The sequence below is a fragment of the Delphinus delphis genome, chromosome 11 (genome assembly GCF_949987515.2).
Source record: "Delphinus delphis chromosome 11, mDelDel1.2, whole genome shotgun sequence".
Taxonomy (NCBI): Eukaryota; Metazoa; Chordata; class Mammalia; order Artiodactyla; family Delphinidae; genus Delphinus; species Delphinus delphis.
The window spans coordinates 30,757,096-30,773,302 of record NC_082693.1 but is presented as its reverse complement, the minus strand read 5'-3'; the positions used below and the strand labels follow the sequence as shown (position 1 = coordinate 30,773,302).

Below are 16,207 nucleotides of genomic sequence, written 5' to 3'. Positions count from 1 at the left end.
TCCCACCTCTGTAGTTTTCTACTTAATAGATTTGGGTGGGTGAGGTGAATGCATCTGCATTTTATTTTATTTTTATTTATTTATTTACTTATTTATTTTTAAAACATCTTTATTGGAGTATAATTGCTTTACAATGGTGTGTTACTTTCTGCTGCATAACAAAGTGAATCAGCTATCCGTATACATATATCCATATCTCCTCCCTCTTGCGTCTCCCTCCCTCCAACCCTCCCTATCCCACCCATCTAGGTGGACGCAAAGCACCGAGTTGATCTCCCTGTGCTATTCAGCTGCTTCCCACTAGCGATCTATTTTACATTTCTATATAATTTGTAGTGCATATATGTCCATGCCACTCTCTCTCTTCCTCCCAGCTTACCCTTCCCTCTCCCCATGTCCTCAAGTCCATTCTCTACGTCTATGTCTTTATTCCTGTTCTGCCCCTAGCTTCTTCAGAACGATTTTTTTTTTAGATTCCATATATATGTGTTAGCATATGGTATTTGTTTTCTCTTTCTGACTTACTTCATTCTGTATAACAGTCTCTAGGTCCATCCACCTCACTACAAATAACTCAATTTCATTTCTTTTTATTGCTGAGTAATATTCCATTTTATATATGTGCCACATCTTCTTTATCCATTCATCTGTTGATGGACACTTAGGTTGCTTCCACTATTGTAAATAGTGCTGCAATGAACATTATGCTAAATGACTCTTTTTCAGTTATGATTTTCTCAGGGCATATGCCCGGTAGTGCGATTGCTGGGTCGTATGCTAGTTCTATTTTTAGTTTTTTAAGGAACCTGCATACTGTTCTCCATAGTGGCTGTATCAATTTACATTCCCACCAACAGTGCAAAAGGGTTCCCTTTTCGCCACACCCTCTCCAGCATTTATTGTTTGTAGAGTTTTTGATGATGGCCATTCTGACTGGTGTGAGGTGATACCTCATTGTAGTTTTGATTGGCATTTCTCTAATGATTAGTGATGTTGAGCATCCTTTCATGTGTTTGTTGGCAATCTCTATGTCTTCTTTGGAGAAATGCCTATTTAGGTCTTCTGCCCATTTTTGGATTGGGGTGTTTGTTTTTTTGATATTGAGCTGCATGAGCTGCTTGTATATTTTGGAGATTAACCCTTTGTTACTTGCTTCATTTGCAAATATTTTCTCCCATTCTGAGGGTTGTCATTTCATCTTGTTTACAGTTTCCTTTGCTGTGCAAAAGCTTTTAAGTTTCATTAGGTCCCATTTGTTTATTTTCGTTTTTATTTCCATTTCTCTAGGAGGTGGGTCAAAAAGGATCTTGCTATGATTTATGTCATAGAGTGTTCTGTCTATGTTTTCCTCTAAGAGTTTTATAGTGTCTGGCCTTACATTTAGGTCTTTAATCCATTTCGAGTTTACTTTTGTGTATGGTGTTAAGGAGTGTTCTAATTTCATTCTTTTACATGTAGCTGTCCAGTTTTCCCAGCACCACTTATTGAAGAGGCTGTCTTTTCTCCATTTTATACTCTTGCCTCCTTTATCAAAGATAAGATGACCATATGTGCGTGGGTTTATCTCTGGACTTTCTATCTTGTTCCATTGATCTATATTTCTGTTTTTGTGCCAGTACCATACCGCCTTGATTACTGTAGCTTTGTAGTATAGTCTGAAGTCAGGGAGCCTGAATCCACCAGCTCCGTTTTTCTTTCTCAAGATTACTTTGGCCATTTGGGGTCTTTTGTGTTTCCATACAAATTGTGAATTTTCTTTGTTCTAGTTCTGAGAAAAATGCCATTGGTAGTTTGATAGGGATTGCATTGAATCTGTAGCATCTTCATTTTTTAAAAAAGACACACACGTGATTCTAGTGATCCGTGAAGTTTGAGAATTGCCACCATAGATTATGCTGTATTAATTTTATATAGAAAAAAGTTTAAAGCGTATATAACCAAATACACATTATCCACAAAACCATCTATTTTATGGTTAAGATCATCTGTTTTTGAAGACTGTAAATTCCCAAGTTACTATCCATTGTAAGCTGTTTCTGAAATGTACATCTAGCCAGTTGAGTAAGGTGATTTAATGTATAGACATCTAATTAGTAAACCAATTACGAGTTTTGGTGTGTCTACTGGAAATGATGACTTTGAATAGTTAATATGTATTTTGGGATAATTTTTTATTCTCACCATTGTCTGATTACATTTCCATATGGACCAACAATATTTCAATAATTGTATTCTATCTAGAGAGCATTTTCCTATTTTTAGTTTTCAAAAAGTTATAAAGCATACTGACATGCATTCTAAAGTTATCTGAGATCTCTAGGGGTACTTTCGTTTGTAGGCTTTCAAGTGATAATATGAAAAATGATACTCAGAGATTGGTATCGCACATCTTATCTGCAGTAGTCACTACTTATAAACAGAATCTTTAAATATGTGGTAAACCTTTGTTTAAAGTAGAAAACTAAGCCCGTATATGTGTGTGTATGTCTTAATCTGTCTTAATATCTATGACAACAGAAATCTTGGATAAATGTCTAATGTTTACTTTTTATTGTTCCTTTATAGGCATTGCTTCTATGACAGTGCCAGTGTACATCGCTGAGGTCTCACCCCCCAATTTAAGAGGTCGATTAGTCACCATTAATACCCTCTTCATCACGGGAGGGCAGTTCTTTGCAAGTGTTGTCGATGGAGCCTTCAGTTATCTCCAGAAAGATGGATGGAGGTCTGTAAATAGTTCTTATATTTAATTTTCAAATAAATTATGAGTATTTAGGGGATGGAAAAAACTTGAGAAATGATAGAAAAAATATAGGGTATTTTGTATCATTATAGCTAATTTATATGATGGCGTTCAGCAAAATTGAAAGTGGACAAGAAGCTGATATTTATTTTAATGATAGACAAGGAACCTACCATTAAGAATTGATATTTACAGGGTGTTTTAGCATTTAGGTGACGTTGCTCACACTGTGTGTAATATTTTGCAATATTTGTTTAAAAATGAATGCAGCAATAAATATGCATGGAGTTTTTGAATTGTATCAGTGATTGACAAGCTGTTTATGAGCTGTAGATATAACTAACATCCTTTTGGAATTTAGGTAGCTACGTTCTAATCTGAATGAAAGAAAACTCAGTCTTTAAAGGTACAGGTTTAGTTATATAAAAAGATGTTATATATGTAAAACTTAAAATACACAAATTATTTATGATCATTATTTGGCTTACTTTGAATCAAAAGAGATGAGAAAAATGTTTTGAAAACTGCTTTAAAATATTTTCAAACCTAATATTGTAAAACAAACTGATCTTATATTAAAGCTTAAAGATACTATGGGCTCTGGATTTTGATATACTTCATGGTATTCAAAACAACAGATTCATGTAACCCTTCCAGGGTTTTAAATTTTAATAAAATTTCCCTATACTCTCTGCATAGGTGCTGGAGAGAAAATATTCCACAAGACAGACTCTGGTGTGTTAGCATGGTGCTTAAACTATTGAAGTTAGTTCTTAACAGCTGAAGAAAAAGGGTTTGCTGCTATGTGGATGTAGGGAAGTAAACTTACATATGTAAGCAGCACAATGAATCGAAGCTATTGAAGACTTAGGCTGATGAAGTTTTGTTAAAAGTCATGTGAGAAAACTCACTGAAGGCAGTTAGGGTGTATGTTTGTCAGGACCATTAAAGGGAGGACACATTTCTTTAAAATATTAGCTGTGTCTGCATATGTTGCTAAACCACTTTCTACCTCTGAAGGAATGAATCTCCGAAAAAGTGAGAAATTACTGAAAAATTGAAGAGGCAAGAACTTCATCTTTCTTTTCCACTCTGTAGAAGAACAGAAAGTGGGAGATGATAGCTTGTTACCAGCGTAATCTGATATTTTGTGTTTTTACTGGAAGCTCAATGGAAGTCAGTTAATCTTTCAGCCCCACATAGCTTTAAGATCTAAATTATCTATTTACATTTTGTTAAGGAATTTTATTAATGTAACCAATATAGAAATATATATCTGCTTTTATTAAAAATCCATTTTTAAATGAAAACATACAAATTACATGAGTCATGTTTTTAATCCAAGTATCACAATTTATTTTTATGTATTTATTTTATTAATTGTAAAAATTAAGCAATTTATTTAAACTAAAAAAAGAGTTTACCCATTTCCCCCATCCCCCACCCACCACGTCTGGAAACCCCTAGTCTGTTCTCTGTATATATGAGCTTGGGTTTTTATTTATTTGCTTTTTTATTTTGCTTTTTTTTCTTAGATTCCACATATAAGAAAGCTCATACAGTATTTGTTTTTATCTGTCTGTCTTATTTCATGTAGCATAGTGCCCTCGAGGTCCATCCATGTTGCACATGGCAAGATTTCACTCTTTTTTATGACTGAATAATATTCCATTGTGTGTATATATGCCACATTTTCTGTATCAATTCATCCATCAATGTTGGACAATTAGGTTGTTTCCAAATCTTGGCTATTGTAAATAATGCTGCAGTGAACATGGGAATACAGATATACGTATCTTTTTGAATTAATGTTTTCATTTTCTTCAGATAAATATGTAGAAGTAAAATTGCTGGACCTTACGGTAGTTCTATTTTTAATTTTTTGAGCAACCTCCATACTGTTTTCCACAGTGGCTGCACCATTTTACAATCCCACCAACAATGCACAAGGGTTCCCTTTTCTCTACATCCTCACCAACATTTGTTATCTCTTGTCTTTTTGATGATAGCCATCCTAACAGGTGTGAGGTGATATCTCATTGTGGTTTTGATTTGCATTTTCTTGATGATTAGTGATTTTGAGCATCTTTTCATGTACCTGTTGGCCATCTGAATGTCTTCTTTGGAAAAAATGTCTATTCAGATGCTCTGCTCATTTTTTAATCAGATTGTTTGCATTTTTGCTATTGAGTTTATATGAAATCTTTATATATTTTGGATATTAACCCCTTATCAAATATGTGATTTGCAAATTTTTTCTCCCATTCAGTAGGTTGCCTTTTCATTTTGTTGATGGTTTCCTTTGTTGTGCAAAAGCTTTTTAGTATGATACAGTCCCACTTATTTATTTTTGCTTTTGTTGATTTTACTTTTGCTCTCAGATTCAAAATTTATCTCCAAGACCTATCTCAAGGAGTTTACTGCCTATGTTTTCTTCTAGGAGTGTTATGATTTCAGGTCTTCTGTTCAAGTTTTTAATTCATTTTGAGTTAATTTTGTGTATGGTATAAGATTTATTCTTTTGCTTGTGGCTGTCCAGTTTTCCCAACACCACTTAAATATAGCAATATAGGTACCTTTTCTCAGTACTGGGTTAGGAAAGAAAGAAAGATACAGTAGTGAAAATAAGTTATGAATTTAGTATCCCTGTGCAGAAGTGGAGGTCTTAGGATAGGCATTAGAATACTTTTGAGAGGCAGGGTGACATAGTGATAGGCAGAGCTGGATTTAAATCTGTTTTCAGTGAGTAATTAGCTACAAACCTTGGACAAGTTACTTAGTTCCCCTGAAATTCACTTTTGTCATTGTAAAAAATGTGACCAAAGATGCTTATCTTGTAAGGTTATTGTGGGATCTAAATTAATTATTGTATATAAAGTACTCAGCACAGTGTTTGGCACATGGCAGATACTCAATAAATGATGAATCATGTTGTTATTTACTATTCTGATGAATGCATAGAAGATGGGTGCTACTAGAGGTAAATTGTAAGGGAGGTTGAAGGAAACACATTCTAAGACCTCTGGTTTGTTAACCAGTAAAGTTGTGGCTTGGAGGTGCTAGGGCAGAGGCCTAGAGAAAAAAAAATGTTAAATGCTTATATCTACCATAGAAGGTACAAGAAGGAAAAGACTAAAGACAAAAATGAGTTTCCAAATAACCATGAGATCCCAGCTGATGTTGGAGGCAGATATTTGCAGTAAAGTGAAGTAGCACACCTGTGTGAATTTTTCCCATAATATTGGAGAACCCAGGGGTGAAAAAATAAAATAAGAGGATGGAAAACAAACTTGGGCTAGTATTCAGACCAGTGCATTAACATAGCAGATCACTTTGAATCCACTTAGTTTTTGTACAAATACATGTTTATTTGTGTATACATGCAAATATGTCTACTTTTCTTCTTACAAGTGAATTTTCTGTGTACTATTTTCTTCTATTTTTCAGCATCCTTAGCTTTGTGTTTACCTCATCTGACTCCTGGACTCATAGGAATGTGGTTACAAGCAAGTGAAAATTGGAGTTTTACCTAAGCATCGACATTAGAATTGTCAGCAATTATAACTTACTCATGATTATAACAATAGATAATTCATCACTTTGTGGCCATGTATTCCAAAAGTTCTAAGGAAATGTGGTTTTAAATATTTCATATAAAATTTCTTTCTCGGGCTTCCCTGGTGGCCTAGTGATTGAGAGTCCGCCTGCCGATGCAGGGGACGCGGGTTCGTGCCCCAGTCCGGGAGGGTCCCACATGCCGCGGAGCGGCTGGGCCCATGAGCCATGGCCACTGAGCCTGCGCGTCCGGAGCCTGCTGCTCCGCAACGGGAGAGGCCACAGCAGTGAGAGGCCTGCGTACTGCAAAAAAAAAAAAAAAAAAATTTATTTCTCATACTCATATTTTCATGTATCATGAAGTAAAATGTTCCCTACATTCCAAGAGTTTGAATATGTTAACATTTTGTTTCTTTTTCTTTCTTTTTTTTTTTTTTTTTTTGCCGTACGTGGGCCTCTCACTGTTGTGGCCTCTCCCCTTGCGGAGCACAGGCCCTGGACGCGCAGGCTCAGCGGCCATGGCTCATGGGCCCAGCCGCTGCGCGGCATGTGGGATCTTCCCGGACCGGGGCGCGAACCCGTGTCCCCTGCATCGGCAGGTGGACTGTCAACCACTGCACCACCAGGGAAACCCTGTTTCTTTTTCATTTGCCTTTTTGACTTTGATTTGTCTGAAACTCTACTTTAAGTTACTAACATTTGATGTCATACTATATACCTAGTGTCCCAGATTAACTAGTTCACTTTACACTGATGAACAGTTTTAGAGTCTGTTAGTGAATATCATTTGATCTTCACCAAAACCTTGAGAGGCTGGTGGAACTAGTATTATTCCCTATTTGTAGATTTAAAAAATGCTCAGAGAAGTTAAATATTTGCCTGAGACCATATGGTTATTACATGGCGTAGATTAGAGCCAGTTCTTTTTAGTTGAAATGTAGCCACCTTTTTCCTCATTCTGCTTCTAAGTGTTTAAAGTCTAAAATATGATTACTGGTAATTTTTATGATAGTGATAAGATTAATATATACAGAAGATGAAACTGACCGAAAAACTTCTTAGATGTTCAGGTTGTTGAAAGACTAAATCACCCTTTGTGTCAGATGGGTCAAAGCTTCTGTTCTCTTATTGTTTGGATGTCATAGAAATAAATTGTTTTTTGCTGAACTGTTGAAAGATAAGCTTTTCTAGAAAAAATTGCCAGTAGAAGATTGCCTACTGATACTTTTGTAGCACTGTAGTGTCATATTACTACTATACTGAGAAGAATATTATTGGGCTCCATAAGAAAGAGGAAATAAGGATTTTGAAAATATCAGTAAAGTTTAATTTTTTAAAAATAACTTTATTGAAATATAATTAATACACCAATTCACCCATTTAAAATGTACAATTCAGTGGCTTTCAGTATGTTTACAGAGTTGTGCAGTTATCACTACAATCAAATTTTGAACATTTTTATTACCCTGAAAAGAAAACTTGTACCCCATAGCTGTCATCATCCAACTTCCCAGCTCCTCCCAGCTCTAGGCAACTATTAATCTACTTTTTTTCCTTATAGAGTTGCCTATTCTTGGTATTTCAAGTATCAATATGTGGTCCATTGTGACTGGCTTCTTTCACTTAGCATGTTTTTAAGGTTCATCCATGTTGTAGCATGTGTCAGTACTTCATTTCTTTTTATTGGCAAGTAATGTGGATATACCACATTTTGTTTAGCCATTCGTCTGTTGATGGACATTTGAGTGGTTTCCACTTTTTTGGCTATTAAAAATAATGCTGCTCTGAACATTTGTGTACAAGTTTTAGGGTGGGCATATATTTTCAGTTCTCTTGGATGTATACCTAGGAGTAGAATTGCTAGGTCATATGGTAACTATGTTTACCTTTGGAGGAACTGCAAGATTGTTCTCCAAAGTGGCTGCACTATTTCACATTCCCATTTAGCAATGTATGAGTTCCAGTTTTTCCACATCCTAGTAAACAATTATTATCTCTCTTTTTCAATTATAGTCATCTCAGTGGGTATGAAGTGGCATCTTGTTGTGATTTTGATTTCCATTTCCCTGATGACTAGTAATATTGAGAAAGATTTTATTTTTGTCTAATATATTATAGTGCTTATAAAGATGACAGTTACTTTGGTAGTTAACACTAAATGACGACGTTTTATCACTGTTTGCCCTTTTCTGTGCTATATTTTTGAATTGTGCTTATTGAACATAGTGAGATTTACTCACTACACCTCAGGCAAAGAAAGGTTTTCTTTTTTTTTTTTTTTAACATTTTTATTGGAGTATAATTGCTTCACAATATGGCACATGGTTTTCTTTTTTTAATTGCCGAGTTAAAGCTTGGCACTCTATAAACATGTAGTAAAGCGAACTTCACCACCACCATTATCGGTCTAAAACACTTATCTGGACATGCCACTGCTAAAATGCTTCCAAGACTCCCCATTTCCTACAGGAAAAAAATCAGTCTCTTCATCACGGCTTGTAGTGCCTTTCATTATCCAATCCATGCCTGCTTTCCTAGATTTTTAAATTCATTATTACTTCCTTCCTTCCTTCTTTATACAACATAGGTTTATGCCTATAAACTGTATACACTACTCACATCTTGCTTTTTCATATTTGTTTTTTTCCTTCTGCTCACTTTGCCTATAATGTCTTTCTACTCTGTCCTGCTTTACTGTTTCAGTTCTTGTTCCTCTTTTAAATCTTTTGCTTGTATATCATGTGAAACTGTCTTTGTTCCTTTGCCTTTTCATAATACTTTGTACGTGGCTTCACTTTTATACTCACCATTTTTTTGAACCAGTTTTGACCTTGTACTCATTTTTAGGTCTAGGAAAGGGTCTGGAACATAGTAAAGGCTTACTAAATGTTTATTGAACTTAGCTGAAATTGACTGGGCTCCAGGGAAGAGACTCTTAACCAAAGTAAAAAGATATTGATTATAAACCAAAATACCAATTCTTTAATTTATGCTGGGGAATAGATATCTTTGCAGGTAGCTGAAAAACTAAATTATTAATCCTAAATATTTCTTACTGAGCATAAAAATCAGAGAAAGAAAACTAGTTTCTGAGCCTATGAAAATTTACATCCCTCAAAATAATGTACCTCTCTGGGCCCCAGGACATTCTTTGCTCTTCTCTCTCGGATAGAGCTGATTTTCAAATGAGTGTTCCTCTATTTATAATTACATAAATCATCATGCGATTTATATTAAAAAGAATGGTATATCTATAGAAGGGCTGAATTCTCCTTTATATTTACTTTTACTGATTCTCAGGTTTAATTTTTTTAAATTACAGTTATCTTATTCCACCTCACTAGACTGTATACAGCTGATTGCAAAGTATACTGGGTATTTTTGCATGTTTCATCATTCACATGATGTTCTTTTGTTTTTCTTTTTTCAGCTGAAGAAGGAAAATTTGAGGTAATACAGGTGTTGAATGAAAAGCACAAGGTATTAGTGCTAGTTACATCTATATTAGATATTTTTCTGGAGTATCACCAGGCTAATTCATGGACAATGTGAGACTTGTGCTGAGCTTTGAAGAATTGGCAGGATTCATGTGGACTGAGGTGAAAATGAGGACAGAGAGTAGGATGGATGAGGGCAGGCTTGAAACTGAAGTTAAGATGTACATGGTAGATTGGAGGCAGATTGTAGAGGTCTATGAATTCTAGGCTGGAGGTTTTGAAATTTTATCTACAGACAAACGGAAGCTATTACTTTTTAAGCAGTTCATGCCATAATGTTAGCCAGTGATTAACATGGCAGTGAGGTCCAGAATTTATTGGAACTCTTGGCTCTTGGGTGGGTTCAGGGAACCTATTGTGAGAGTACTGCCAGAGTATTGGTGTGAGGTACTGACATGGTACTCTTGGAGACATCAGTTAGTATGGAAATCATTCAGTCATTCAAAAAAAATTTTTGGCACCTACTACATACTCCTGTTGTACTTGATACTAGAGATAGAAAGATCAATAAGGAATGTTCCTGTCCTTAAGCAATCAAGCACCTCACAGACTAATGAAGGAGAGGCTTTTCGTCAGCATGTTAAGTAAATGATAGTGTTATGGGAGCTCTCGGGGAATAAATAACTTAGCTTCAAAAATGGAATGATATTTGAGCTGAGTCTTTTATGAATAAAAGAGTTCGAGGCAGAGTGAGGGAGAGGGAAACTCTAGGTGAAATATAATTTTCAAAGGCCCTATAGTGTAAAAGAGCCAGTCACGTTTGGGCAATGGCGAGAAGTTTAGAGTGGCTACTGGGAGGGCCATGATTACTATTTGGGAGTTTGAGAGTGAAGTGGGAAGGCTAGTCTTAACAGGTATGAATAGAACTTTAAATCCATTGCACTCTGTAACAGTACATTGAGTTCAGGTTTGTTTATTGACAGTCTTAGAAAATAATTTTAAAAAATCAACATTACTTTAGATTAGAAAATTTATGAGCTTCTCTCCCCCATAATATTTTATAATTTAAAAACCATGCCAATAAGATGATTTTCAGAATCATATTCAAAAGAGGGTGATATTTCTAAACAAATTTATGCCAGGGAAAGTACTCTTATTATTTATGACATTGGCCATTTTAAGATAGATGGATTTGGTTAACAAGTAAATATCTTACTACTGAAGATATTTGTAATTTTATTATTGACAGAATTAAGATACAAGATATATGTATGACTGTTTATCGTAAAGGTATAGTGGACAGAAGAGAGTTGAGACTTGCTTTAACAACACATACGTTGCTTTATCTAAGCACTGACATCCTCATTAGCTAATGCTTCAGCAATTGTACAGTGTTATTGTGAGGATCAAATGAGTTTTAGTAGCTGTGAACATACTTATAGACTCTTAAGTGTTCCTAGGTATTGTTTGCTGTTATCTCCAGAAAAATCTTAGGTTGGGTCTCTATCCTGCATAAAGCTGGCAATAAAAATCGCCCCCACGTTCAACTGTCTGAATTTTCCAGGTGAAAAGTTAATATAGTTTGCTAATGAGACTGATTGGCGTTAAGACTAACGTCCCCTGAAGGTAACCATTATAAGTCATAGACAGAATAAAAAAAAATGTTCAAAACATTGGAGAGCTCCAGTACCAAGAAACTGAAGGGGGATTTGATCCTTGAAGGGAACAGTTCACGGTGAGATATACACCTATGACTTTTTCTCTGAGGGCAGCCCTCAATCCATGATGCTGGGCAGCGAGAACTTAAGAAGAAAATTACAGTTTTATTGGCTTGTGGTATAAGTGGCTAGAGTTTGGGATGGCCAGAGCAACTGAAATTTAAGGGGCAAAATCCAGGAAAAGAATGACCCAGAGAGGAGGAAGCCACCAAATCTGAATATTAATTTGCTACAAATGTTTTACAGATCCCTGAACTGTGAATATTACAGGGGAGATTCCGTGGAGCCTGCAGAAAGCAACAGTTAGAAGACGGTGAAAGATGAGACAGATTTTATTTCCTGCCCATAGGAGGAAGGACATACTTGGAATTTGAAACCTGCCAGGTTAGAGGGGCCAACAGCTTGAGCTTCCACGGAAATCAAAGAAGCACCAGCCTTAGGAGTAAAGACTTGTTGCGTGATTAAGGAATTTCCCCTAAGACCAAGCCAAAACTGAAAACAGATTTACACTAGCCAAGTGTAAAACCAAGCTTCCACAGATGTAAGGTGCCTAATAAAAAAGTGAGTGTTCTTCAGAAGAGAACAAAATCTAGAGTCTCCAGAGTTTATCCATAATACTCAAAACACATTAAAAATTATTAGATATGCAAATAAACAGAAAATGTGACCCATAATTGAAAGAAAAATTGGTCAATATAGGCAAACCTCAAGATTACGCTTATAAAGACATTTTCAAATAAAGTTAGGACAAATTGTCACCACTAGACCTCCTGCATTATAAGAAATGCTAAGGAAAATTTTCAGACTGAAGGGAAATGACACTAGATGAAAGCTCATCCAGCTGCAGTAGGGAGGAAAAGTAGTGGCTATCAATAAGAGACCAAATATAAAGGAATTTGTTTTTTTCTTCTCTCCATTTTTTGAAAGACATATGACTGTTTACATTTAAATTTATTGTGCAATTTATAATGTATATAAGTTATAAAATATATGATGATAATAGCAGAAAAATTGGGGTCAGTAAATAGAATTATACATGTTTGTGAAGACTTGCAGTGTTATCTCTAGGTAGACTGATAAGTTAAGATGCATGTCTTATCCTGAGAACAATCACTAGAATAGATTACAAAAGGATACAGCTAAGAAGCCATTTTAAGAATTAAAATGAAATACTTAAGATATTTGGATAATCTGAACAAAGGCAAGAAAAAAATAAATAGGGACTTCCCTGATGGTGCAGTGGTTAAGAATCCGCCTGCCAATGCAGGGGACACAGGTTCAAACCCTGGTCCAGGAAGATCCCACATGCCGCAGAGCAACTAAGCCCGTGTGCCACAACTACTGAGCCTGTGCTCTGCGCCATACGTGCTACAACTACTGAAGCACGCAGGCCTAGAGCCCATGCTCCACAACAAGAGAAGCCACGGCAATGAGAAGCCTGCACACTGCAACGAATATTAGCCCCTGCTTGCCGCAGTTAGAGAAAGCCCGCATGCAGCAATAAAGACCCAACACAGCCAAAAATAAATAATAAATATTAAAAAAAAGAAGAAAGAAAAAATAAATAGCAGATGGGACAAATAGAAAGCAGATAGCAAAATGGTAGACTTAAAATCCAGTTACAGCAACAGTAACATGAAATATAAAAAATTATTATTGTGTACAAAAAGCATGGCACAGATTTATATTGTGTAAAAGAGATACACTTCAAGTAAAATGCAATAGATAGGTTAAAAGTGAAAGGATGGCAAAAGATAGACTATGCAAACAGTAAGTATAAGAAAGTTTGTGTGCTATATTAATAATCACACAAAGTAGACCTTAAGACAAGTGGTATTACCAGAGATGAAGAGGACATTTCATAATGATAAAAGAGTCGATTCATCAGAATTAAAAATGATAAAGAATGTATAGTTTACTTCAAAATGCATAAACAAAAATTAATAGATGGTGGTTGTACATTGTGAATATGCTTAATGCTGCAGATCTATACACTTAAATATGATTAAAATGGGAAATTTTATTTTGTATACTTTATCACAATTTGAAAATTACAGAACTAAAGGAAGAAATAGACAAATTCCGGCTCATATTGGGAAAATTTTTAACTCTTTTCTTAGCAACTGATAGGACAACTAGACAAAAAATGTTTGTAGAAAAACTGGAAAACACTCTTAATTGCCTAGGCATAACTGACATTTGTGGATAGCTACACCCAACAGCTGCATCGTACACATTCTTTTTCAAATTCACATCAGACATTCTGTAAAATTGGTCATATCCTGAATCATAAAATAAATGTTAATAAATTTAAAAAATGAGTCTTATAGAATATGTCCTCTGACCATAGCAGAATTAAATTAGACATCAATAAAACAGCCAGAAAAGCTTCAAATATTTGGAAATTAAAGCAGCATGTTCTAGGGGCTTCCCTGGTGGCGCAGTGGTTGAGAATCTGCCTGCCGATTCGGGGGGACCACGGGTTCGTGCCCCGGTCCGGGAAGATCCCACATGCCGTGGAGCGGATAGGCCTGTGAGTCATGGCCGCTGGGCCTGCGTGTCCGGAGTCTGTGCTCCGCAACTGGAGAGGCCACATCAGTGAGAGGCCTGCGTAGTGCAAAAAAAAAAAAAAACCAGCATGTTCTAAATAACTCATGGATTTAAGGAGACGTCAGAAGGAAAATTAGAAAACAGTTTTGAGTTCAAAGAAAATAAAATATATCAAAGTTTGTAGAATGCCGTTTCAACTGTGCTTAGAGCATAATATATAGCTAAAGTGATTTTATTAGAGAAGTCAAATGATCTAAGTTTCATGTTAAGCTAGAAAAATATGAGCATATTAAAACCAAATGAAACAAAAGGTGTTAATAAGGAAGAGAAGTCAATGTAATACAAAGCAGACAAACAATAGAAAAATAATGTTGGTTCTTTGGAATTACTAATAAAATTGGTAAACTGATTATGACTGATTTAAAACGATAAAGCACAAATTATCAATATCAGGAGTAAAAGCACATCATTTCTATGGACATAATAAGGATAGTGAGGGAGTACTTTGAACGACTTTGTGCCAATAAAGTCAACAACTTAGATGGAATGGACACATTGCTTGAAAATCGCAACTCTACTAAAAACCAGCACAAGGTAAAATGGAAAATCTGAATATTCCTATATTTATTAAGTCGAATCATTGCTAGTAACCTACCTGAAAAGCTAACTTCAGGCCCAGATGGTTTCACTGGTGAATTAAGTAAAACATTAGAGAATAAATAGCTCCAAGCTTAAACAAAAGCTTTAAGAAAATAGAGATAGAAGGAGTACTTCCCAGCTGAGTTTTGAGGCCAGCATAACTAATATTGTGGCTTTTTTTTTTTGTGTGTGAAATTAGTCATGCTTCATTTAATTGTCCAGTTTTTTTTTAGTACATTCAATAGTGACATAGATTCTCAGTAATTCATAAGTACATGTTAAATACTAAAGTATATCATAACAGACTCCAATACATTTTATGTTAGATATTATACCTAAGGGCTACCCATTCCTATAACAAATTGAATGAGGCTCTTCTTCTTGAAATTGCTGCTGAATACACGTTACTTAATTTTGTTTCTGTCCTTCTGAGACTGTTAAAGACCAGCAGTGACCTGGATGGGCTGCACTTTTGGTAGTAATGGAGATTCCAGTACACTGGGAAAGGCAGTAGTTCGGATTCATGGCTTGTTAGTTCTAGAAGTGGCTTAAGTTGTTACAAGCAAAGAAAATTCTAGACACAGATTGAAAGTATCCTTAAAATATTGTAAAATCAAACCCAATAATATATAAAAGAATAATAAATCCTTTTATATAAACTGACCAAGGCAGTTTTCTCAGAAAAGTCAGTTTGTTTACCATATGAAAATTAATTTGCGCAAGTCACCATGTTGAAATTGGAGGAAAACCTACTAAAGGATCTATCTCAATATATGCAGGAAAACATTTGACAGAATAACCTTTATATATGATAAAACCTTTCTGCAAACTAGAATGGAAGAGCACTTCTTGAATTTAATAAAGGGCATCTACAAAAAAACCTGCAGCCAGCTTTATACTCAATGGGGAAAGCCTGAATGCTTTCCCTTCTGATGGAATTCAAGACAGAGATGTCCGCTATCACCACTTACATTCATTCAGATTCACTGAAAAGGACAAGTAGATTCTAAAATTTTTACAGAAAAGTAAAGGACCTAGAATTGCCAAAACCATCTTGAAGAACAAGTTGGATGATTCACTATCTGATTTCAAGACTTACTATAAAGCTAAAACAATGAGACTGGTAAGGATTGATAAATCGGTAGATCAGAAAGAATGGATGTATCTCAAAAACAAGATTGAAAGAAGCTAGATACAAAGAAGTATGGTCTCTAACATTCCATATGAAGTTCATCAATATGCAAAATTAACTATGGGGACAGAAATTCGATCAGTGATTGTCTAAGGCAGTGGGGATTGACTGGAAGGGGGTAAGGTATGAGGGAACTTTCTGGGATGATGGAAATGTTCTGTTTTTCTTGATTGGGATGGTAGTTACAAGGACACACACACACACACACACACACACACACACACTCACAGAATGGTACACCTTGGATCTCATTTTATTATATGCAAATTTTGCCTAAAAAAAGTTAATTTCAACCTTATGTTGGCTCTCTCCATTATATTCCTTTTCTGCAATGGTCAGTGATAGTTTAAATGTTTTTTTCTGCCATGACACT

General features: G+C 35.4%; 1 protein-coding gene across 1 annotated transcript in view; it reads left to right on the top strand.

Moving 5' to 3' along the window:
* The window catches only part of SLC2A13 (solute carrier family 2 member 13), a 427,729-nt gene that overhangs the window by 79,574 nt on the left and 331,948 nt on the right, over nucleotides 1-16,207 (top strand). The window contains exon 2 of the mRNA XM_060024584.1: nucleotides 2,566-2,725. Within this exon, the coding sequence (XP_059880567.1) occupies nucleotides 2,566-2,725 (160 nt within the window). The remainder of the gene's footprint in view (nucleotides 1-2,565; nucleotides 2,726-16,207) is intronic.